Below are 26,657 nucleotides of genomic sequence, written 5' to 3' on the forward strand. Positions count from 1 at the left end.
TTGATGAATATGTTATCAATAATATGATTAAGCTTTACTGTGTCATATCAGGGATTTTGGGGATAACTATTACGATGTTTTAGGCTTATCTAGGCCAGCAAAAATGTGACAGCATTTGTTTATAAAACTAACGATTTGAAGTATTATTCAAGGATGCAATCAAATTATTAGTTTGAGTTCGTTTAACGAATATTGATAGTAAGGAAAACATTACAAATTAGAAGACACTGTGGCTTTCAGTCGAAAAGCATTCCTATAGTGCATACATGCAGATCTTATTTCTTGCAGGGAAATTCTGTAACGATATGACAATGTCATATGACAAATTTTCGTGATAAATTCGCGAGCAGGGCAATATTAACCCTTTAACGACGAGACAGTTTTCGCTGACCGAAAATTAGCAATAAAAATTAAACCGATAAACAAAGCTTGTGAAATGTCTTATATCTAACTTTCGAAAGGCCAACAGAGTCTGATTTTGTGTATTTTTTGTCTCTATGGACGATAGGAACAAAAATAGCCCAAAAATTTAAATAATTTTTCTGACGATAGCAATGACTGATAAATTTTCACTTTAATGAAAATTATTTTGTTTGAGTATTGTAGTTTTTTTTTCCAAATCGGTTTTGCTCAAAAAAAATTGGAAGTATAAAAAATAATTAAAATCAATTTTCAATATGAGAATTTAAAAATTCGTAATTTGTTAGGTTAAAAATTTACTATATAGGAAATAGTTAGAGACTTGCAAAAAATATCCTAGTTTCCTTTAACCTTATACTTTGCAATTACGTACAAACATAAGAAAATAGTAACTTTAGGTAGTCAGGAAAAATTATTTTCTTTATGGGACACCGGTGTTCCAATCGTCCTTATAAGGTTAAAATCCAGTGATAATCGATTGGCCATTGCAAGAAGATGTATGAGGCTCTTAATAACTGATATGAATTAGATTTTTGATTAAATGTTTTTGAATTCACCGAATTTATGAAATAAAAAAATTTAAATTTATCATATGACATTGTCATAGTGTTACAGAATTTCTCCACTGAAGTTTTACATTTTAAAAAAACACAGTGTTAAAAACAGTCTTTGTGTGGATCTACCCTAGTATCCCCTACTTGTTCTTCAAGTCGTGTAAATACTCAGATAATGAAAATTGCAGTACCACAATATTTTCTTTTTTTTCTTTATGTTTAAACGTTTTGTCACACATTCCCTTCAATTAGTCATAAGAAAAAAACCAAACAAGAATCGGATTTTTACCTTCATCACATATGCTTTTATTTGTGTCGTTAATTGAAAGTTTGAAACATTGAACAAATGTAGGTTGTGTAGTGCAGTATTCATTTAGCATTAATCCGTATAAGCATTCATAATTTAGTACGTAGAATTTGGCTGTAAATGAGCAAATTAAGGAAATGTATATACAGTAGACTCTCACTCAATCGGCTCTTTTTCAATCAGGCGGAAAATTTTGTTGACAATTTTCATGTTTAATTATGAAGCAAATTTGCTCAAATTCGCTGTAATTCTTCCTATTTTATCGTGATCCTTTATAGGCTTTGACACCCAAATCTATCGATAAACCGGATGACATTTTGCCCCAAATGCCCAATAGAGAGAGAGTCTGCTGTATAGAAAGAACCTCTAATCAATGATTCGAAACTCTTAATTGTTTATTAAGTTTAAGCTGATCTTTTACCGTAAATGTTACATGCTATCCTTGAGGATCAGCTTTAATATATTTGGGGCTTTACGATTAAATATTAATCCTTGCAGTAAAAACGAATTTGTTCAAAGTTGTCCTACTAGGGGCCTTAATATTACAAAAATATGTCCAAAACTCCCCTAATCACTCCTATATTACAAAAAAAAAACGAGAAGCGTGGAATGAAAAAGATGATGGTTTCTCAATGCAGGTGACTATCATTTGTGTGTCCATGAATCAGGTACACATATTTTTCTTTACTGTGCCACAAATACCAGTGTGCTTGGACAACTCCAGGGAGAAGATACGAGGAGGAAACATAAAAAATGCAATACTATGAGGAAAGTAAAAAAAGAAAATAGCATGAGACGCAAGCAAGAGTGTTGAGTGAGACCATCTGTGGAGAGATGCACATGGTTTTGGTATTTTTCCCATCCACACGGTATAATCTTATCAAATGGGCTGAAGAAGGAAAAATTGTGTAACAATGCAGTTTATGGCCACAAGCACAGAAGGAGGCAGCAAAAAAGAAGTCTTACAAGATTTCTTGGAGGTAAAAAAAAAAATTATCGTCAAACACGTAATGCTGCAGCAATTTGATTGACTCTCAATGAGAATGATTCTCCATGGAACCACCCCAGAATGAGTTCTTGTTTGTATCCCACAGGCATAGAGGAATTTTTCTTTAACTCATCCTCTGTGCATTCAATTGCACTTAAGAAACACGCATAGGTTTCAAGATATGGTTTGAAGAAGTAAGGTCAGTTTTCTTGTTAATCCTCCCAATTGGTTTTTCGTCTCTGCCAAAGGCAAATAAAAAAAAAATACAACAACAGATCTCCAAAGATTCAATTTAATCCAGTGGAAGATTTTAGAGTCTCGTGCGTTTTTTGTGCGACTTCCAACATCTCGCATCTCGTGTTTCTTTAAATACCTTATTTTCCATGAGAATAGACACCAAATTAAATCCCCGGTGATGTGTTTGTGTGTGTACAATAAATCCTTGGAATTCTTCGAGTCGCACTCATGATTTGTAGCAAATAGCAAGTTAAAGTGCTATTTATAGGGGGTATTAGAATCATTTAATATATCGAAGAAGATAATTCTACTCTCTCTTTAGGTTGTTGGTCTCTTCTTCCAATTCCCTCACACTCCCAAAAAAAAAAGAGAATCTTGGCTGGATAATCATTAATTATTTTGAGAAAAGGAGAAGATGAAAAGAATCAGTTTCTTTAGTCAAATTGTCGAGCACAACAGGTTTAGTCTTTTTTTTTATCTCGCACTATTTCTTACACTTCTTGGGCTGCTCATGGTAATTCCCCAGCGAAATACCATCAGAGAGAGAGAATCGATAATTGAGGGGTTCCTCCACTCAGTGAATTGTTCTTTTGTTATTATAATATTTTTTATACAGAGCGATTTCCCAAACTCCTAAAGCAAAGTCTTGTTATTTGATTGGATAAGATTTGTTTTCGAAGAGTCATTCAAATTGTGTGTATATTTTGTGACGAGATCTTTGGCTCCATAAACTATTAAGTTTATTATACAGTTGGAAGGTGATAGACTTGAAAAAAATAAATATCAAGTTTTTGTGTACAAAGAATGTGTAATGGAATTTTCAAAGTATTGATATTTAAATTACAAAAGTTATGCCCAAAAGTAGAATCTTATCATAGAATATAAAAATAAAATTTATTATGCAAGTTGTAATTAATCGTTCACAAATTGCATTGGAACACCCAAAAGATTCAGATACATTTTTAATCAGAAAAATAATAATGTGTTGCTCCTGGCATACACAACCTACGAAAGAGCTTTTTCACTTTTTTGCTCTAAGAGGTTGGTCACCAACGCTAAGATGGCGGTGGACACTTGGTACTTATTTTCTCCTTCCCATGCTACCACACTATGCTTTCAAGAGATGTGTACAAGATGCGTACTTTCAAAATGTACAATTGATCAGTAGGGGAATTCTGTAATTTTTGTGGCATTATTACACGTTAGTTTGAAACCTGACAATTTCAATAGAGCTTTTTTCTCATATCACATGTATTTGAAAATGCAATAATTTGATTTTTTAACAAAATCACTTTAATAATATTATACAAATATAGTCTGTTTTGGTTGATTTGTTTAATAAATTCATTGTCATTTGAATTGCTACAAATATCACATATGTGACTTCCGCCATTGTCACATGACAATGTCACGGCTACAGAATCATTTTTCCAAAAAAGCTCTCCTGAGATTTGACCGCAATTTGTCATATGGCATTGCCAGGGTGTTACAGAATTTAAGCACATAAAAAGTAGGTACTTTGTTTGGGTCCTGGTCAAAATCCCAAAAGCCAAAATCCCGAATGGGCCAAAATCTCGAAAGCCAAAAACCCGAAAGCCAAAATCTTGAATGGGCCAAAATCTCGAAAGCCAAAATCTCGAATTCTTAAAAATGTCATAGCTACTTTCGCGATTGCACCCGCGCTTGCTGGAGGCAAAGGGAAATCTGTGTCTTGGGAAATTATTCTAAACATTTTTCCTCCATATAATTTCATCCCTTTCGGGATTTCGAACATTCGGAATTTTGGCTTTCGGGATTTTGGCTTTCGAGATTTTGGCTTTCGAGATTTTGGCTTTTGAGATTTTGGCCTTTTCGGGATTTTGGCTTTCGGGATTTTAGCTGCCACCGCTTTGTTTCACATATGAAATATCAAGATGGCTTTTTATACTCTTCCCTCGATAGAGTGATATTTCAGTTCTTTTTATGCCGTGTATAAATTTAGGGATCTTAAGACCTTTTAGGTTACGAAAATTTCATGAAATCAAATTTTACTTGCTTTTCTTTATCAATACATTCTACATATGCCTATCCCCTTCTCTCTCTCGTAGTCTTCTTCTTCTTTTGGACATCACCAAATTCAATTTAGTTTAACCCTCTAACGGGTAAGACCGCCTCCAGGCGGTCTTCACAAAAATCACATTTACAGCGATAATAAAGGTTTTATTTATTGAATAGTGCTATAGTGTCCTCGGTAATAGTCTTATAAACATCTCATGAAAGCTTGAACTCATTTTGACTCTCGTTTTGTTGCTATTTCCAGTTTTGTGTGACAGGTCAGAGAAAAAGCAACAAAAAATATTTTTGCAAAAAAAATCATTTCCAATTTCCATAAAAATACCGATTTAAAGTTATCTGACTAAAATAAAATTATTTTTTACTGAAAGATATGTCATTCTACTTTGTATATTTTATTTAAAAAATTTTGAAAAAGTAAAAATGTGAATTTTAGAAGCAAAGAGTTTCAAAAAAATTTTATATTTTCTCATCTAGCGCCTAAACTAAAAGAGATAATGAAGAAGGGATAGTTTTTTTCGACTTTATTGGATCATAATTATCCTAGAAAACATTGTTTTAGAACTTTTTTTCGCATATTAAAGAATACACCGTTAGAGGGTTAATCTGATTTCGAGTGAAAGAAGTGCAAAACGTTTGAGAAAGGCAGGGGTATGAATTTTGATTTCATTCAATTTTTTCTGATCTAAATGATGTGCCGGAAGCACCAAAAGTTAAATTTGGTTAGGAAAATATTAGTGGTAGTTAGTAAAATACCTGAGGAATAGCCTAGTACATAATGAACATACAAGATGGTTGCAAGTTAAACTAGAATTTCTTTACTTTCCCGGTGTCTACACACTAGAAGCAATTTTCGTCAAAAATTGCCTTTTTTAAAAAAAATTCTGACGTTTCTGCTTACAAGGATAGGGGAAATTTTCTTTAAAAAGGTATTTTTAAAGAAATTCCTAATAGTGTGAAGAAAAAATTGTAATTTTACTGCTTTTAAAATTCTGGATTTGGTGTTGTTCTATTTATTTTTACTGGTCATCGTGCCAAAAGAAACTATTCAATTCACTTACTTTTGGTTTAAGTGTAGTAACTAAGGCGATACGCGAGAGTACCTGGCAGGAAGCAGAATAGTTCCTTGAATCATTGAGTCATATCTGAGATTCTTTATAATTATAGTTGTGCTAATTAAAATTAATGGAAGCAACGACTTGTATTCTTTACGAAACCAAATTGGGCAAAATTTACTTCCTCTTATTTTAATATTCAATATCAAACTCAAATGATTTAGGGTTGCCACGTGCAATTTTTTGGGGATGTAGTTGGTTTAACAGTGCAGTGGTAGAGGGAAAAGCACTTGTTCAATGTAAAGTTTCGACTTTCTTTGAGTCCTTTCATCATAGAATTCAATAAAACTCAACTGATTTTAAGGGTATCTTCGATATTGGCAACCCTACGTCCGTTTGAGCAATACAACTTGCAGACTGAAATTTAGCTTCCTAAAAGTGCGCAAAAATTTCCAGAAAAGTGTAAAACTGAAATCTCACCATGAAATTCAATAATCTTGAATCATATATCCACTGCGGGCAATGTCGCAAGAGTGAGAAACCCTTGGGTGGCGGTATGGAAAAAAAAGAGATACACATGAATAAACGAATGAATTGCCTTGGGGCCATTGAAACGAGGCTCTTTTTTACATATTTTTATACACAACATTTAATAATCAACATCCAACGTGGACAGTGTTTTTATTTATTAACCCCTCAGAGAAAGTTTTCCAATTCACTCTTTTCGCCAATGAAAGTTTTCTTATAAGTGCGGTGTTGTGTGTTTAAAACATGTGCTCTTTGAGAGCTCCCTATTTTGCCAATTTGTGCGAATTAAATGCTCCTCTTTTTGTCGGCATGTTCTCTGTGCAACATTTTTTTTGTTGTTGATTCTTCTTGATGCAGATAATGGGACTAGACACACCAAATGGTATATTTATGGCAAAAAAAGACGAAGAAATATGAAAAGGGAAAATTGGCTGCGAATTAATTTACCATCGCGATTTTAGCACGAAAACTCTTGCTATATGGTTTATTTTTCTTCTTTTTTTTCACTTTAAACTCCAAACGGAAGACTTTTGCAACAAAACCTACAAAATAGAGCATAAGTGGGAAGAGGCATATGAAATACTAGAGGAAGTAGATTGTATATAGAAAATGATATTTTCTCTGATGATTTTTCCTTTTTGTATTTTGTTATTCTTTGAGGTCAGTTTTCAACAGTTGAAAATTTTGCACCGAAGCACCATTTGCCTCTTGATCGATTCAGACACGCAAAGTGCATTTTGCTTGTTTCTATTCTCGATATTATTTTGATGTTTTGGAGGGAAGTGTCTGGGCGAAGGAAACTTTTAATGGAGTTGGCAGTTGGTGCTCCAGAAGAGCCGACATTGAAAATAATACTAATAGTGGGGCTTCTTTTTTTTCACGCTCAAAAAAACCCCATTTATGGAATGTGGCTTCGATCCCATATCGCGATAAACTATGGCAATTAAATTTTAAAGTTCCGAGGATAAATTAATTGCGATTTCGATGTGGTTATTATATTGCTGTTTTGCAAAAGAGGAAATTACTAATTTTGAAGTTAAAAAGTGCAATAATTTTGAAGTAGGAAGACATTTGGGGCCATATGTAAAGTTGATAAATTTCCCGCCACTTGTGTTCAATAAAATTTATTTTGAGTTGAATTCTCAATTTGAAGCGGACAGATCAAGTGAGAAAACCACTCTGTTTTATTGCAAAAGGAGTTGTTCAATTTATTTCCTCTCCAATTCACTCTTATTTCTCCATCCTTCCTTGTGGCCATATTATATATACATATAATGGGGTGCAATGGTGAAGGAAGAGAAAAGAAAGTTGATCCAGTTAGTTGGTAACAGTCAAAGTTGTCTGCATATTAATCATAATGATATTGTTATTAATGAGATATACAGCAATAACTCGATAATTTCATCATTTTCCCATCGCACAGTGTGGAATAAATATTGCATAATTTCTGTGACTTGGAGGAATGTCTCTCCATTGGGAGAGTTGCTCAACTCGCCAATATGGCATTTTAAATTTTTTAGTTATTTTGATTTGAGAAAGAGAGAGACACTCAATCTCTGTAAGATATATCTTTGGTGTATATGAAAAATTTGTTTCGCCTAATGAGGTACTGCAAAAATTGCATATGTTTATATGAATAAGTTTCCTATGAGTTCTCTATAATACACCTCTCGATGACTCTTCTCAATGGCGTTTTTATGCTTCAGGGAGGTGGAAAAGAATGCTGAGTAGCTGTGGCTTCTCGATAATTTCTCAAATGCTACAATTAGCACGATAGCGATACATTCTTGGAGGCATATAGATATTTAGCCTCAAATGCAAGAGGGGGGAAGTACAGAACAAAAAGTCAACTATTTCTTATCTCAAAGAGTGTGCAAATAAAATTACTGCCATAGAGAGTGCGCAAAGTGTTATAGGATTACTCTATGTAAATTGTAAAGTAAATCAAACAGTGTTGGAGCAAATGGGGGGCTTTTATTAGAATTTTAACACAAAATATATTTTTTATCTAGACAAGTTTACAATCAAGAAGTTCAAGTTTCTCCCACTCTAAGAGACCAAAATCTTAAATTTATTTAGTATGTCTTTTTTTCATAATTGAAAAATTCTTCTCGTTTAAACGAAAAATACTTTATTTTGGCCAGTTTTTTGGGTAGAAAAACTTAGGTATTTGTAAATAAGAAATTCTTCCTTATTTCGTATCAAGAATGCGTAATATGTGTAATATGTTAATACTCTTATGATTCTGGCGGAAAAAGAATTTTCCAACCCCTACCATCTATCAAAGAAAGCGATACAAGATCATAGGATCAAGAATATACTCAAATACCTCTTGTAGAGTTTTATTTCAATTTTTTAAGGTTTTACCAATAATTGCTTCAAGGGAATCGATGAAGTCAAATAAAGGTCTATACAAGTAAGAACTTTTTTTATGGCTAGGACCATGTGATTCCTGTTCTTCAATCTAAAGGCAATTGAGGATGATTGCGAAGGGAACAAAGGACCTGCTTTCTCAAAGAATCATTATAGGGGAAAGTACTCTCCCTTAGAATGTTCATGCCTTCGAATACTGTGATTTTCTTTTACTTTTCTTAAGAGATTTTCATATGATTGTCGCATAATTATAAATAATTGATAATAAGTTAGCTAATATTTAATAGAAATGTTTAAATCTCTTAGGAAAACTTAAAGAAAATTCACATTATTCGAAGGCATGAATGTTCGAAGGGAGAGTACTTTCCCCTACAGGGTGTCAGAAAAGTTTGCGTAAAAGACATGAAAGAATCATTACTTGATCATAATTCTTCTTCATCGTGTCGAAACATCACACAGTTTTAGCCCAGAATTGGACCACGTCTAGAGCATTGTCATTAATTTGCATTTAAAATATTGTTGTAGGTACAACTTGTCGGACATGTCGGACAGCTGTAGAAATGCTTTACAGTTTGTTGCTGTCCGCATTCACATAAAGTTATCAATTATAGTTATCAACTATGATCAAGTAACTTGATCATAATTGATAACCATTGCTAATCTTCTATAACTTCAATGCTCTTGACTCAATTCCTCTCAAATAATCCTAAACCATTGCAGAAGTATGTTTCCGGAAATTTTTTCAAAATATACTTCTAAAGCTGCTATTGCTTCTTCATTTGATTGAAACGGAGGAATTTCTTTACATTTCTGGACAAAGAGAAGTCGCTGGAAGTCAAATCTAGCGATTTCGACGGATAACCAAAAAATTTGTAATTCGAATATATGAATCATCTGCATGTCGATATTGCCGAAACGCCTTTGTGAGCAGGTGCTTTGGTTTGTTGAAAAGGATTTTTTAAGATAAAATTCAGGTTCAGGGAACCCTTTTAATTTTAACCGATGTTTAAAGTTTTATTTGCTTTGGGACCGAATATTCAGCTTGAGACCATTTTCTTAAAATTCTACCGTTTAATAATGCTTTTTGCGAACTTTTTAGACAAATGAGACAAACTGTAATACGGGCTTCAGATCTAAGTTTTATACGGGTTTCACACCTAAGTCACAGCCATATGGCTTAACTGCTATAATTTCTTGAAAGTCAAGATATTTTGGAAAATTTAATCTAGAATTGGACTATTAAGGACGAATGACCTATTAGATTCTTAAAAAGAAATAAAATTGATCGCCATTCAGGATTCTGAGACCTTCGGGAACTAGGCTAAAGCTCTGGTCTGAAGACCGCTTTAGCTTTATATGACTCATCTACTCTAATTTATTATCAATTAAGATTTTTTGGAAAAATAAAATTACCTATTAGATTCTGAAAAAGTAATAAATTTGGTTGATATTTGGGATTTTGTAACCCTAAGGAACTGGGTTAAAAAAAACCTCTAGTGAGAAAACCGCTGAATTGTTGTTAGAAATGGGATCGACAGTAGCCCTCCTTGCGCCCGCCAGAATTATAACAGAATTTTCATATAGATATTTGTGGCTGCAATAAAGGATGGGATAGTTTCACGTGAATCATTATTTCTTTTTATAATTTTTTTTTTAATTCTTGTTGGTCTTTCCCACTCAAACTATTTAACAAAGAAAATGACCAGTGATAAGCCCAGATAAGCTTATGGTAGCTGAGATTCTTTACAGGTGACCTCGAAATGCATGCAATTCGGGGTGTTTGCAACTCGGAATGCGTAAAGAATCACGTCGAGCCAATTTTATCCATTTTGACCGACAAGAACAGTTTACTCGACGCGATTCTTTACCCCCAAAAATTCAACTCACAATCGAATTTTCACGCATTCCGAGTTGCAAGCACCCCGAGTTGCATGCATTTCGAGGTCACCTGTAAAGAATCTCAGGTACCATAAGCTTATTTGGGATTATCACTGTTTTTTTTTGTAAATATGTATATAAAAATATTGTTGACTTATCTTTCTTAACATAGTTACAAGAAAGTTCAGTAGGTAAGGTAAAGTTAGTCCATTGAAATTGGATTTTCTTATTTTAGAAAGGAGTGTGATAGGAAACAATAATATTACTTCTTTTCACGGACTTTACATTCTTGTACTTATAGGGGAATGTAGGCATAGTTCGCACAGAGCGAACCTTTAAACGATGCGAATTTTCCCTTTGTTTGCATAGAGCTGACTTACAATTTCTCACCTTGTTTCATGAGCTTAATAATTAACTATCTTATGGCTAAGAAATGACGAACTAGGTCTTTGCAAACAAAGAGAAAATTTGCGTTGTTTGAAGGTTCACTCTGTGCTAACCATGCCAACATTCCCCTATGTTCGAGAAAATATTTCATTGACTGTTCGACGGGAAAACATGTGATAAGAAACTGTATGATTAATCTCAAAATTGTAAATAGTGAGGATAGTGATAATTATTGTCTGGGCCGGCAAGATCGGAAAAGAAAGGAAAAAATGGAAGGAAAAAACGTATTTTTTGCAACCTAAAGATTTTAACGCACTTGTAAAAGGGCGCTCAATGGGTCAAGCAGTAGAGCACTCGCTCTATGATGCGACAGCTTGGTCGTTTCTTTCTCCTGCAAAAATAAAAGTGAAAAAACAGCTATGTTTTGGTCTTTTAATTGACACTCCCCCCTTAATAAATTTTCAGATAACATAAGTCACCTATTTTCGTATTTCGATAAATTTTCAAAATTCTATTATTTTATGATTGATTAGCATAACTTTTTTTAAGTAAAGGACTACAAAATGGATTTATTGTTCATATTTTTGTGAAACAGATTTGCCCATCATTCAGAAATTAGAATGACAAGGAGTCAATTCAGAAAAAAAACATATTTTGAAAAAAAGAATGTGAGAGTTACGATTTTTTCGATGTTGGTTCATATAAATTGTATTGTTCCTCGTATAAATTGGTCCCTTGTATTTTGCAAGGAGTGATTTGATTTATTTTTGATTCGAAATTTAATTTACAGAATCCTCAATGTACAATTGTTCTAACTGGATTTATTTATCTGCAATTAGGATTCTCTGCGAATAAAATAGTTATATTATAAAATTTTTATTAAATTTAATATTGCTGACATTCGGTGTCTAGATGTAAACAATTAATTAGGGTAAAGTGGTACAAGTTGGACAATGCAATGGTACAATTTGGACAGTGTTTTTTTTCTTGATAAATTTAGCACTTCATTTTTATTTGTATATTTTTAATGCTTTAGTTTTATAAGTTGGTTCCTTGTGCTTAAAACTAAATTTTGTACTGTATTTATCAAGAAAAAAGCCATGTCCAACTTGTACCGACGGATTGTCCAACTTCACTGAGAAAAAAAAGAGGGTGCGATTAACTTTTTTCCTCATAACTAACACTTTTTAGGTGTAAAAATATATCAACATTTTTAATGTTAATTTTACACCTTTTTAAGGGTAAAATTAACATGAAAAAGGGTAACTTTAACCCCCAATATACCTAAAAAGGGTAATATTTATACCGATTTTGTATCAATACTGCAGGGTAAAATTAACATTTCCGGAATGTTACTTTAACTTTTTCGGATTTTTCTCAGTGTTGTAACACTATGTCCAACTTGTATCACTTTACCCTATTCACCTTTATAAGAACAAATCCTTACGGCGTTATCACACTTGCAACATTAAAATTTTAATGTGATTCACATTAATTGTCGCTTGTGAGCATCCAAATATGTTATTTGTGTCTTTGAGTCACTTAATATTTGCGGTTTTTCTATTTATTGAAAAAGATGTGGATTTGGCCTGCAAAAATAAGTTTAAATTTACCTAAAGCATAAATATTTTTCACATTAAAAAATTAAAGAGAAAATCACATTAATTTTTCGCATTAATGCTATAAATCAATTTATGTCCAAATTTTGCGGGCCAAGTCTACCTCTTTATCAACAAATAGATCAAATTTTGAATATCAAATGATTCAAACACACAAATTACACATTTGGACTCTCACCAGCAACAATTAATGTGAATCATATTAAAATTTTAATGGGCAAGCAAGTGTGATAACACAGTTAGACAATAGCTAATTTTATTTAATCTCATTCGTTACTATAGTTTCCTATTGGTTGCAATTTTGTTATTTAAACATTTAACATAAATATTTGAATGCTCTAACATTTTCCATCTAAAACCCCATAATTGCATTTCTGAGAATTTCAAATAGAGTGCTCTGTAAGCAAACAATTGTATTTTCAATGGTCCCAAAAAGCCCATTGATTTCATATCCGGTCCAATGACTTGAACAAGTTGTTATCAGGAGAAAATATTTATCTAAATTTTTACACATTTTTTTTTCTTCACTTGCCACAAAAGTTAAAAGTTCTATGACGTTTCTTTTGATAAACAAAAAAAAAATTGAGGAATGCAGCACAGGTAGAAGAATGTTGTCAGGAAAGGTATTTATTAGAAAATATTTATATTTTCAATAATTTTCTCTTTAAATTATTTCTCATCATAAATCTTTGTTTTTAGAAAATGAAGATGGGAGAATGGGGAAATATGCATTTTAGAGACTAATTTAACCATGTCTCTTGGTCTAATAATAAAATTCTCAGTAAGAGTGTATATTTCAAAAGTTGGAATAAGAAAAGACTTTCAGAAGAGAGAGAGAAAGTCAGAAGAAAATATGCTGCAATTATTGTCAAATGGATTATTAATGAGGAAGATGCAATGTGAGAAATCAGTAGCGAAGAATTTTATAGTTTTGCTGTAGTTTTTTTTTTCTCTCTTAGTTGAGATTTATGACGTAAGTGAAATCACTAACTTTTTGTTTCTCTTGTAGACTGTTCAGACATCATCACCGTGGAGGAGTCATCCGGCATCGGGGTTGCCAGTAAAGAGTATGGAAGGAACAGAAATTTTATCAAATGGCGCCACGAAAAATCGCAAGTGGTCACTTGGTGGTTTTTTTCGGCGAAAGAAGAAGGATTTGGAATCGGAATCGAGTTCGGAGGAGGATAGAAAGGCGGGATTTTCACCACAGAAACGCAAGAGCAAGGATAAGAGGAAGCGATCGAGTAAATTAATTGGGGCATTTGATCATATTGTTGTACCGCCAAATGTGCGTAGGGAATCGGTGGAGAAGATGCTTCCGGTTCAGCAGACGGGATCGCTGGATCGAAGGCTGAAGGGACATAGGAGAAGTGGTCCAAAGGGTGAAAATGGAGAGTCATCGAGTGATGAGAATCTCAGTTATAATTCACTACAATCCAGTGGAATTTGTCGTTTTCGTAGTGATGATAGTTTGACAAATCAAAGTGGCGGATCCACGGGAAATAGGAAATCACGGTCAGCGAGGACGGAGAGGTACTTGAAGAGGCGATCAAGGGATGAAGAGGGATCAAGTCCCAATCAGACGATTTATGGTGGGAGATGGAAGACACAGCCGATAATGTACAGTTCTCAGTCCATTGACACTCCGCCAATGAATCATGTGCGTCATCAGGCGAGTTTACAGAGCTCCTCGAGTCTCACTCACGTACCTCCGGTGAGATTCCTCAGCAATGGCCTCATTGTGCCGCCTGAAGCGCCAGCCAGACCGGTAAATTTGGCGAAAGTGAGCGCTGATCGACGCAGCTTCAGCTATGACAACTCGATGAATCGCATTTCACCGGAGACACACCTCAAGAGTCCCCCGCCATTACCACCACCGCGAGATCCACAGAGGCGGCTCAATGTCTATGTGGAATCACGTCCAATCTCGTATGCCTTTGACCGACCCGCCGTGCCGGAACCCGTGTGGACGGAGATGGGTGAGAGGTGTGTCAGTGACAATAGGCTCAATGTACCACAAGTAGCTCCAAGGCGTCCGGCTTCTGTGCAGCCGGCGGACAATGGGCCAGTCTGTAGGCGTTTTATCACACGAAGGGACCCAAATGGACTGACCAATGATAAAAATAATAACATGGAGACACTATCAATGGGATCCTACAAGTACTTGACGGATTCCGCACCAAGATCCCGTCGACCGATTCAATTGGTGTCCGATACTTCTGGATTGTACGGGAATGCAGGCAAAATCAGGGATGAAATGCGCTTGAGTCAAACTCAGAGTGCTACGGATTTTTGGAGGAGAATTGATGAGGATGCATCGAGGAATCGCAGTCAAGAGGCTCCTCTTCTTAAGCCAAAAGTTCTCAAACCTAAATCCTATCGATATGACGTGCCTGTGCCACAAATTGTAGATTTTCTCGATGACAATCGCAATAGGGTGAGTTCCTTGCCCAATCACTATGGGAATAAGTATGAGCAGCATGTGGCAAAGAATATCAGTGGACAGAGGATGAAGCCCCTGGAGATGACAGCTACTGTGGTTACGCAATCCTTCCCCCGAAGAATTCCACCTGAACCACCGGCCAGGAATAGTAGCTCAGCTTCAGCCGGACGGAAGTCTGCCAATCTCGAGGAGGCCATTAATGAACTCGAAGAGATCTACAAGAGTCTCAAATTGGGTGATGAAAGTCTACTGGATCGAGCAGAAAGGAGGGATATTCCTACTCCTCCGGACTTTTCAAAAATCCGTGCAGCTGACTATGATGATGATGATGAGGACGAGAATCAAGGAGAACCAGACATTGTCAAAGATGATGTGGCTTATAGGAATTTAAAACATGCAAATAGTATACCTAAAGTAATCGAACCTACGCCATTTGGAATCCCCATGGGACCTATTCCACCCTCACCAGGGACAGATTACCTCAAATTTGCTCCGCCTGGTGATAGGAAATCACCCAAAAAGTCACCTGATCTAGTTTCTGATGATCTGGCGTATCGGAATCTCCGGAAAGACACGACTAATGGAAAGAAATCTGAACATTATGTTGTTCCAAAGCAAAAAAATCGGCCTACTAGGACAATGTCTGCGAATATTTACAATCTCATCCAGAGGGATGCAGCTAAACCTTCGGGTGGGAGGATTGAAGATTACCTGGCTCTGGACAGAAAGCCAGCTATACATCTAACCGATGTCAGTGATGAAGATGTGCCTTCGACGGTGTTTGTTTTGCGTAAACCAACTCCTTGCCGTCCGACAAATTACAAAAATGGAGCAGTGTTCAATCTACCTTCAACATTGAACACTCTCTCACCTACAACTGCAGCCAGTAAACCACCAATCCCGTCCATCAGGAAGAGTGTGAGTCCGGATGTGAAAAAACTGCAGGATACTGAGATGGAGGATGCATTGAATGCTCTAGCGAGAGAAGCAAAAATTACAAGTGAAAAATTAGGTAGAGATTTGATGGTATTGCGCCGTGAAGCAAAGTCCGGAAGTGAATTTTCATCTTCTGACCAGCCAAAGGTAGATCTTGAGAGGGAGAAAAAAGAGGAGGATATTGAGGAAGTTTCCAGGGCAGCTAGACTCTGTGAGGAGATTCTAAAGGGTGTAGTGCACGATGTAAAGAAGTTGGAATCTCCAGAAAAAGTCCTGCAGAGCAGTCGATTGCTACATGAAATTGGGGAGGCTTCGAAGGCTGTCAAAGCGTGTGAGAGGATGCTCAAAGATGTTGTTCAGGATACGCCTAAGAAGATGCTAAAAGATGAAAAATTAATACATGATATCAATGAAGTTTCTGCAGCTGTGGCAGGATGTGAGAAAATTCTGAAGGAAGTGGTAAAGACAACTGAAGTTACCCCAAAAGTTTCTGAGGAGAAAAATCCGCCAAAAATGGAGAGTTTAATGGAAGATCTTCAGCCAGATGCAAAGAAATTGAGTGCTTTGACAGAAAAGGCCATGGAACAGCTAAAAATTCTCAAGGAGGAAGATACTCAGGGACCTGACTATGATAATCTCAATCCGGAAATAGTAGGAAAAACAGAAGAGATTAAAGAGGAAGTTAAAGATGTGGTCCAAGAGGAAATTAAGGAGAAAAAAGTAAAGAAGCAGAAACAAATGGAGGAAGATATTGAGAGAATGATGAAAGAATGTTCAGAATCAGTTCCTGAAGCTGCAGCAAAGTCTAACGCTACATTCAGTGACCTAACAAAATTAATCCGGGAAAAGGTGACGGAGGAAGAGGAGGCCAAAGTTGAGGAGAGTGTTGATCAAGTGGATTCAGACAAGACACCGTATTCGTCACCGGTGGAGGAGGAGATTGTTGAAAGGAAAACTCCGCATTTTGTGCAACAGACAACTGTGGATTCGCCATCGCCTCCGCTAGAGCTCACTCCACCTTGTATGGATGATGAGTCTCAGTACAATTCATCGGAGGAATTGGCAATGATCTTTGGCATCAGTCAGTCCAGTCAGAGTCTCAATCAGCTTCCGGAATCGGGTGCAACAACAGGTAATTCGAGTGTCTGTCGGCGAAATGTTACAGTGACACAATTTGAGACAATTCATGAGTCACCAGATGAAACTGGGAATGTGGAATCCACAGAGGATCCACAACCTGTTGACTCAGAATCAGATGGGGTGGTGAAAATGAATGGGAAGGAGACGGAGAGAGCGCGAAATCCCAGTAATAGTTCCTCCAACTGTAGGGCATCCCACAGTGCACGTGGCAAAGATTGTCAGGGAAGCCTCATTGCACCACAACACATTATTGTGGCTTGCACTTTTGGACTCGCTAATTACGATGTCATCACCTATTTAGCCATTTTAGCCGCTATTGTCTTACTAATTGCATTTATAGTGATTTAATTTGAGAGCGCCACTTTGAGTCTCACACGCCAAAAACAGCGTGGAAGTGTAATCAGCTCATCTGCACAGTGATGGAAATAATTATGGGATCAACAAGTATAGAATTGGAATGATATTTTTATAATTCTGGGAGTATCTCCCAAACAGCTAATATCAAATTTATTATTTAGAATTTTTGCGCCTTTATTTTATAGCAATTGAATCTATAATTATTCTCACCACTGACTGTAGATTAAATTGAGTTAATTTCTGTATGTAATTTCTAATCAGTTATAGTTGTATTGTTTTTGGAATATAGTTCTTAGTCCTATCACTTCCTATTTTTTTTTTGTTTGCTATCATCATTCTCTTATTTACTAGAGAGGTTATTTGGAAATGTGAGGTTATGTTGGAGGTAACCTAAAACAAGAAAAATGATTTTAAATGGTTAAAATTCTAAATATGTTTGAGTAAACCATTTTAGAATTATATTTTTTTTAAACTTATTCTGGTCAAATTGCAATTTGTGAAACTTGCAACAGCATGAAAAGTTTTTAGGTTAGAATTTATTGTGTTCCTTATAAGTAAACTACGAAGATAGAACTTGATACATTTTCAGTTATAAAAATTAAGTGTCGGAAATCAACAGAATTTGATGTACTTCTCTTTGCAATAATCGCATTTCTTTTACGCTAAAAAAAACTTCTGGATTTTTCTTCAAAAAATTCAACTGATTAAGAGAAGAGCACTAGCGATCAGCAGTTAAAAAATAGTATCTACTTTTTACAATTTAACTCTTATAAGAAAGCACCCGTCTGACACAGGGTAAGGGGGCCCAGCGTTGAGCCATTAATTAACACTCAGATTTAGGAACTATTTTAGCCCTCATCGGCAAGATCTGAGTGGTAGGACCGAATTAAGGATTGGATTTTGCCACGTATATCAATGGCGGTGGAATGAAACTGTCAATTGCATACCCTGTAGGGGAATTCTGTAATTGTCGTGGTATTGTCACGCGTGAGTTCGAAACCTGACAATGCCATTCGAGCTTTTTTGTAATATCATATGAGTTCGAAAATACAATTCATTGAATTTTTAATGAAATCCCTTTACTTGATGATTTTATGAAAATACAGTGCGTCTTGGTTGATTTGTTTAACAAAATTGATTGTCATTTGAATTGCCAGAAATCTCAAATATGTGACTTCTGACAATGCCACGTGACCTGAAATGGCAATGTCACGGCTACAGAATCGCATTTTCGAAAAAGCTCTCCTAAAATTCGAACCCAATTTGTCATAATGGCATTGCCAGAGCGTTACAGAATTCCCTTCCTGATTTCACTTTCGAATTTTATACAAACGATAGAAGCTACAAAGATAGTGATATATTTTAATTAATCAGTATGAACGATTTAACACTTTAGTAAAGCAAAAACAATTTTGTAAAAAAATTCTCTCCCAAAAAATACTCACGAAAAAGAAAGAAAAACACGTATTTGACGGTTGAAAACTTATTTATTGTAATCACTGAAACGCATTGCCGCATATTTATTATTATTAATAAAAACAATAAAATCACTCACAATCTTTGTGCAAAATTTAAAAACAAAAAAAAATCTTTTGGAAAATATTCCATCTTGTCACTGACAGCTGAGCAACACAGCCGGCAACATAATTTTCTTAGTTCCGTTGCTCACCACCATGAACGCAAAACAGTGTCCTTCGCGTATATTTAGTAAAGTGTATTTTCTATGGGACCTTCTTAAAAGTAAGGTATGAAAGACAGGGGTTGGTTAATTGAGGATATAATCCAGGCTTACCTGGTCAGACGGCGTCAGACACCTGATTAAATTCGTGACGATCCGAGGTGCAAAGTACATAGTTGCAATTACATCAATTTTTTTTAAAAATTAATTTATTGAAAAGGCGTGGCAAAGCGTCCTAGGCTTTGCGAAATGCTCGAACTCGTAACTTAGATGCTATACCGCAAAAGTACTTTCGCATCATTTATCGCTTACCGGTTCACAACCGATTTGAACCGATTCATAAATCACTCAAAAGATCCCCCAAAACAGTTTTAAAAGTAGTAGAATTGATTTTCAGATGAAATTTTTTTATTGGTTATGAAATGGTTCATTGCCGGTTCAAAACCGATTGGAACCGATTCAGTTTTATAGGAAATTCCAAGGCCTTTCCAATGAGACCAAACATGACCCCATTCGCTTGATAAATGCGCTCCCTAGAGCCTTTTTAACTTTTGACCTTGAAAAACCGTTATTAGGAATGATTCAATGGTATTTTCGTCTAAGGACGAAATGTCCGCCTCTGTCATCGCTAAAACATATCCAAAAATGAAAAAAAAAAATCGCACGACGTGTTTTCGAGCAATCCCGAAAAATCATAGTTTTGGGGGAGAAGGGGAGGGATGGGAGGAAAATGAGGGGCATGTTAACGATCCTTGGGTCGATTTATGGGGGGGTTCTCCGAAGGGCCCAAGTCGCTATCTCTAATCGTTTGACCTCTAGAACTGGTGACAACCGGACGGACAGACGGACAAACAGCGTGACGACATTTTTCAGAAATCGTCTGAAACAACGTGAGGATTTGTTCAGAAAAGTCGTCTCCGGGGGGTGGAAGTTGGAAATTTTGGGGGGTGAAAAAATTGAGGGATCATTATATACTACCCTCTTCGTGGAGTTCGAGAGTAAAAATTAAAAATTCAAATGCTCAGATATATTTAAATGGATCATTAATATACCAATTAGCGTACAGAAAAATTCCAAACAGTATTTTGAGGCTTAATTTTCAACTAAATATCGAGCATGTCTCTTAACATTGCGATCCGGGGTGCTCTTCTCTTAGAAACGGGAATCTGAAACCATTTGTTTAGCATTCTAATAATAGTACTTCGTTATCTGCCATTTTTAAAGTGTGTGAGGTTATAATCTCAAAATCAGAGGTTAGAAAATTTTGTGCTTTTTCTCAAATGAAATTTGTAGTTGAATTTGATGTATTTTTATCTGTAGAAATGTATTTACTTCTGCCCATGATAATAATAATTATAAAATCAATAAATTCTTCCTTAGAAATTTTAATGAATTCTAACCCGGGAGACTTTTCTAATTTTTGAGGTTAGCGTACATTCAAAAAGTGGAAACATGGCATTATTTTTTTTTCGATTTTAGGCCTTATCTAACCTCACATTCCAGATTTATTTATTTTGGTTAAATAAGAGAATGGTGGTATTAATGTCCCAAAAACTAATCACAAGCAAAACTGAGAATGTGTGAAGCTACAAAAGAATGTTCTATTGAAAAGATAAGAAATAATTATGTATGAGGAATATCTGGTTACCATTTTTACCTGTGCATTGAAAGTGAAAAAGAAAACTATAACAAAAGAAGAAAAGAATAATTGAATGTTTTATTTGATGTAGAGTTAACTAGACTGCATTATGTGCCAATGATTGTTGATTTGTTTATTACTCTCTTATTCTAATTTAATCATATTGTAATACACTTTATATTTTTTTTTCTTGGAAAAGAAATAATTTCTATGATTTTGGCCTTACCATTACATTAATAGAAAAAAATGATGCTTTGGAAGGAGGATTTCTTCCATTTATAACTACAATATTATATTTTTGTTGTGTAAAACAGAAATTCTGCTTGTTTGTAATGTTTTTTTTTATTATTATTTTTTTTTTTGAAACTATAATATTGATTTGTACAAATTAATAAATGAACATTAAGTGATTCAACATTAATACTGCATTTTCTTTTCTACCCATTTTTTTTTGTTTTACTAAAAACAAATCTTGTGTGCATTCTTTTGAAACACTAAAACAGATCCCTCTAATACTATTTTTTGGTCGTTTTTCCTTTCATTACACTTTCACGTGGAAATTCGATGCATGATATGGCTGTATCGATTTCATGGCGGAATTCTCTATTTGTTTTTTCTCTAACTGTGTGCGGAAATAAAGCCCAGTGTTATTAAAACAAAATCTTCAGCTTCTCTGTCCGAGTTTTTTGTTGATTCTTTCTGCAATAGAGGAAAAAAATAATGAAAATTGTGTAGTTTGTATTTGCACTGCACCTGATACACCAAAAAAAAAGAACTCGATAAAAAAATATTTACATAAATTCATGAAAAATTGTCAAAATTTAATTTCAGATTTGTATTATATCTTATTTGGAAAAGACTTTGTGAAAATTCGCATAATATAAACCCTCTGAAAGTGTCTCGAGATGAATTTAAGCAAAAACAAAAAATTAAATGATCTCTTTAGTAATCTGTTGGCTAACCCTTTTGTATTATCGTATTATAGGTGTTTTGTAAATGCAGATTACTCACCTTCCATCTGCCTTCAGAGACAAGGTAATAATTTTGAGAACTTTTTCTCTATTTTGCTGTTTTTTTTTATTATCATTGTTTGTTCATTGTGAATATAATTTTCTCGTCACGCTATCACTCTATATATATTTCTCAAAATCACCCTCTCTTAAAAATATTGTATTTACCAAGCATTGTCAGTTACAGCTTAAGGTTTAAGTGCAAATCTCATAGAGAAAAACCGGCTTTAAGTGTAATTTCACAGGCGACATCTTGTGCTGTATAGCCCGAAATAATAGGGGAGCTAAAGAAAATGCAGGGTTGACGAACCGCGCAAACATTGTAATACAGAAAAAAAAAACATCATAGCCCCATTTAGTTATTCCGATGAGAATAGGAAAGTACCCTCAATTTAGCATCAATCTAAATAATGTGAGCAATTTTCACGAGCAACACCTGATTTTTCTGCTGACACACGATTTAATATTAAAATTCACACATATGCAATTCTAACGCTCAATCATCAATACCAATACAATCAGAGCTGAATGCAATATAGATTAGAGATAGAAAAAAATGGATTTTGCACTGTGGAGTTGCAGTGGGTTTTGGGATCATGTATATTTAATGGAATTATTGGGGGTCCCGGGATTATGCAAATTACACAATTAGGGGAATGTAGTCATGATTCGAACACAGTGAACTTTCAAACCTTCCCATGTATCCCATATGTTTCTAGCGTGCCGAAAAAAATTTGGAGTTTATTAGATGTGTTCTGTCATTGTGGAATGAATTAGCAATAAATACAAATATAAATTAATAGTCAACTTAATATTGAATAGGCAACCGAAAACCCAAAATTGGCAACCTACGTAGTTTTGGAGATATCTCGTGAAATATGTACGAAAACAGGAAAAAATGTACACTAAAAGTGGTTGCATTTTTCAGAGCTAATGTCACCCCCTTGCTTCAAACAGTGCGAAATTTTCCCTTTGTTTGCAAAGAACTGGGGTGGAATGATCACTTATTGAAACTATCGAATAGAGCTCTCCTTGGGGTACTTTGAGCTGTGGGGCTAGATTGTTATACGACCTTTTTGCCTATTTCTAAATGAAGCTGGCCCTTACAGTTATTTTATTTAGATCCACAATTGTTGTCTATCCTAATTACATCATGTTAAAACCCAGTTTCCTTTAGAAATAGGCGAAAACTCGTATAACAATGTAGTCCCACATGTCAAAGTAGCCCCACCTCCCCCTATCGATAAATCTGTGTCCGTTAGATTTTACTGAATGACGACTTCTTACGCAGAATTGGACTATTTTTTTTTACCCAGGGGCCCATCAAGCCTAATAAAAAGTGAAGCTATTTTTCAGCTTTCCTTGTAAAAATTTTGCATATATTGCACCGCGACTTAAACAAATTTGCTAGTAGTTCTTGTATTATTTCGGCGAACATTATGAAATATGTATTTTTAGATAGCTTTTTATGCACGATTTCGAAATATGTCAGACCGATAAGTCAATGCTCTTTAGGAAAAAACTTGTCAATAGTCTTCAGTGCTTCTATGTAAAAACGTATAGAAAAATGAAATGTTGATAGGCCCCTGTTTGTATACCATTCTTAAAAGAATGTGAGTGTTTGTAAATGTCTATATTATCTACAAAAAGTGCAGATATCACCTCAATTTTTCAGAATCGAAAGTCGATATGCTGTCGAAATTGAGTTATCCTGTCACTCATGGTTTGCCGTTTCTTTTCGCCTTTCATGAGTTTAATTATGATCTACCTTATGACTTAGGGAAAATTATCAACGTTTGAAGGTTTACTGTGTGCGACCCATGCCTTCATTCCCCTATACAGTTTTGCCTACCATTGACAGCTATTTTGTGAAATAATTTCTAAAATATCCCTAAAAGCATGCAAATATTTTTACGTGATAAATTTGAAAATAATTTTTGATGAATAGTTAACGCCAGACATTGGCAGAAAAATTGGCGTCAGAAATGTATTTGCATATAAGGGAAGAGCACCCCGGATCGGAATGATAAGAGTTATTATTTTGTTACTATTTGGCTTTTTTGTGTATGCTAATAGGTATATTAGTGATCCATTTAAGTATATCTCTGCATTTGAATTTTAAATTTTTACAATAAATTAATAAAAATAGATGTAATTGCAACTATGTATTCTATACCTCGGATTATCGCGAATTTAATCAGGTGTTTCACGGAAAATTGGTTTTATAATTTAAATCTGGACTAATTTACTGCATTCTTGTCCGAGTTAAATGGTAAAACGTGGCTAATAATTTTTAAAAATTGATTTGAATTGGTGCAGTAATATGGTAATAACCTGACGATCCGAGGAACAGTGCCGATAGCTGGTGCTCTTCCCTTATTACAGTGTTTCTGTAATTTATTCGAAAGAAATCTGATGTGCATAATCCTGTATGGCCTTTATACAATTTTGCTTATCATTAGGAGCTAATTTGTGAAATAATTTTATAAATACCCCTAAATGTATGCTATATGTTTTGGTGTGGTTATAGGATTTTTTGAGCTAGAGTCAAAAATTGGCTAAAAAATTGGCGCTAGAACTATTTTTCCTAGTGTATGCTAATTCTCGCGGTTCATAATGCCATTTCGCGCGATTTTTTCAGTTTTGAAAATGTGCACAATACTGGGTCCCTTATAATAACTTATACTACGGTCCATTTTTTTTAGTGCATTTCCTAATAAATTGCAAATTTCGGTCGTAACGTGTTTTATCTAATTGAGGTTTTGTAAAAAAAAAATAGAAAAAAGGTAAGCAGTTTAGATTTGCGCTGGGTAAAATTATTTTTCTAGTTAGTTTACAAGAAAGCCAAAATTTTAAGAAAGTTTCATTTTAACATTAAAATTTCATTTAAAATAGGGGAATTGGAAGAAGACTCAATTGAGACTTTGTAATACTGCTGATTTTCTTTTGTAAATATCTTTTCACTTTATGTAGTCGTTAAACCACTAGTTTATAGTCATAAATTTAATAACTTCTCAAATTAGCATAATAAAATTTGCAGTGTATCTTCAGTTTCTCCTTTTTACCAATTCATTCTTCAGACAAGTTCAGGGTTATTGCAGTTCAAAATGCATTTTAAGTTAATATGTTCTTGCTAAAATCTGTTAGAAATCCAAGAGATTTCACACTGGGAAAATTTCAAAAAATCAATTACTGTTGCACTAATTAGAACGATGCTCTTTTTAGTTGCATCTTTAATAAATTACACTCAGTCCCGGCATTATGCACTTCGGGATTATGCACCTGACGGAATTATGCACATACAATTATGCAAGTTTGCCTACCATTGGGAGTCAATTTATGAAATCATTTTTAAAATACGCCTGAATGCATTCTATTTTGAGACGCAGGAAATTTGAAAACCCTGTGCTTCTTTTTAGGAATAAAACTTTAATTTCTTTTATTAAGGTAAAATTTTTAAATATTCTAACCATTTATTGAAGAACTTTGGCCAAGAACTACTGTAGGTTAATGCATTTCTATTAAACAGTTCAATATTTTTGTTTTTACTACTTTTACTCCGCGCGAAATTCGTTCTACGGCCGATTTATTCAAAAGAAATCCCCTGCGGGTATGCAAATTTTAACGATGCGTAATTCCATTTCGCGCGTTTTTTTCGGTCCTGTAAATGTACATAATCCCAGGACTGAGTGTAGTGTTTTCCTTAAATAATGAATTTAAGAGAATAGCAAGATAAAACAAAATTATAATAAATGGGAAATAAATTTTGTGTCTCGCATAAAATGTATAATTAATATGTATTGAAATTTTCAACTTAAAGAGATTATATTAGTAAATAGTTTGTTCACAGGAAATTAGTGTCATTATCTAAAAAAAAACATGGTAAAATGTGTATTTACTTATGGCCTCTACACACTAGAGAAAATTATGTCCATATTGAAGAGTTTTTTCCTACACAAGCGTAGGGAATTTGCTTCAATATGGACATAAATTTCTTTAGTGTGTAGTGGACCTTTGGAGTCTTTGAAACTTCATAAAAACGCATGAAGGCCTTAATACAAGGGGTCCCGGGATTATGCATATTTTCAGGACCGAGAAATACAGCGCGAAATGGCTTTATGCATACAGAAAATTTGCATACCGATAGGAGATTTCTTTCGAATAAGTTACAATGATGCCGTTTTGTTGAAGATAGGTGTCAATACCTAAGGCCTTGGTAAGGAAGGTTAAAGAAGGGAAAAAAACGAAAAAACTAGAGCGATTTTACTACTACGTCGTATGTATATATACAAAGAATAATACATGAAAGTTTTGTTATTAGACATAAAAATAAACTGGTCGATATCAGTCATAATATTCTATCCCTTCAGTTATTATTGTCATAGGGGATACTGTGGTAAAACATGGGGTAGTTGTAAACACTGCGATTTTTTTTCTAAATTGGGTATTAGACTTCAGAGGACGAGACTTATGTAAATGCATAGATACTGTATCCTTGTACTCTGAAGAAATTATTGGCATAAGTTCAAGTAGTTTATACATAAAAATCAGTGTTTATAACTACCCCACGTTTACTACTGCCCTAGTTTTCCTTACAGTGCATTTATCGTCGACTTGTATTAAAACGTGGAATCAAAATTTGTATTAGAGTGACATAAATCCTAACTCAAAATATTGTGATTATTTTGCAATTTAAAATTTGCTTTGTTTTCTTTTCTTTACTAAAAAAATATGCAGTTTTTTTTGAAGAGTTATAGGGGAGACCGGGGCAGATTATCCAGCAAATTAAATTGTTCATTGCGTATAATTTGTAAAAAAAATTGTATTGGACTGATAAATATTTCAATGAATAAGAATGGAGGTATTTAGGGGAAAGCGTGCTACTTTCGAACGACTCATGCTTCTGTTAAGTAATTTTTTTCTATGTCCTTTACTTCTTTCATCCATAGCTTTTTTTTGGAAATGTGAGGCATTGGACTAGCTATTAAAATATAATATTATAATGTAGAGCTTAAATTTCCCGCCTTATAGCAATAAATGCTCTGCTGAGGCAACC

General features: G+C 34.6%; 1 protein-coding gene across 1 annotated transcript in view; it reads left to right on the plus strand.

Moving 5' to 3' along the window:
• Positions 1-26,657, plus strand: part of LOC129801024 (uncharacterized) — a 120,486-nt gene that overhangs the window by 13,587 nt on the left and 80,242 nt on the right. Inside the window, exon 2 of the mRNA XM_055845780.1 lies at positions 13,408-17,263. Within this exon, the coding sequence (XP_055701755.1) occupies positions 13,468-17,263 (3,796 nt within the window). The 5' untranslated portion in view covers positions 13,408-13,467. The remainder of the gene's footprint in view (positions 1-13,407; positions 17,264-26,657) is intronic.

Source organism: Phlebotomus papatasi, chromosome 2, assembly GCF_024763615.1.
Source record: "Phlebotomus papatasi isolate M1 chromosome 2, Ppap_2.1, whole genome shotgun sequence".
In the NCBI taxonomy this organism is placed as follows: Eukaryota; Metazoa; Arthropoda; class Insecta; order Diptera; family Psychodidae; genus Phlebotomus; species Phlebotomus papatasi.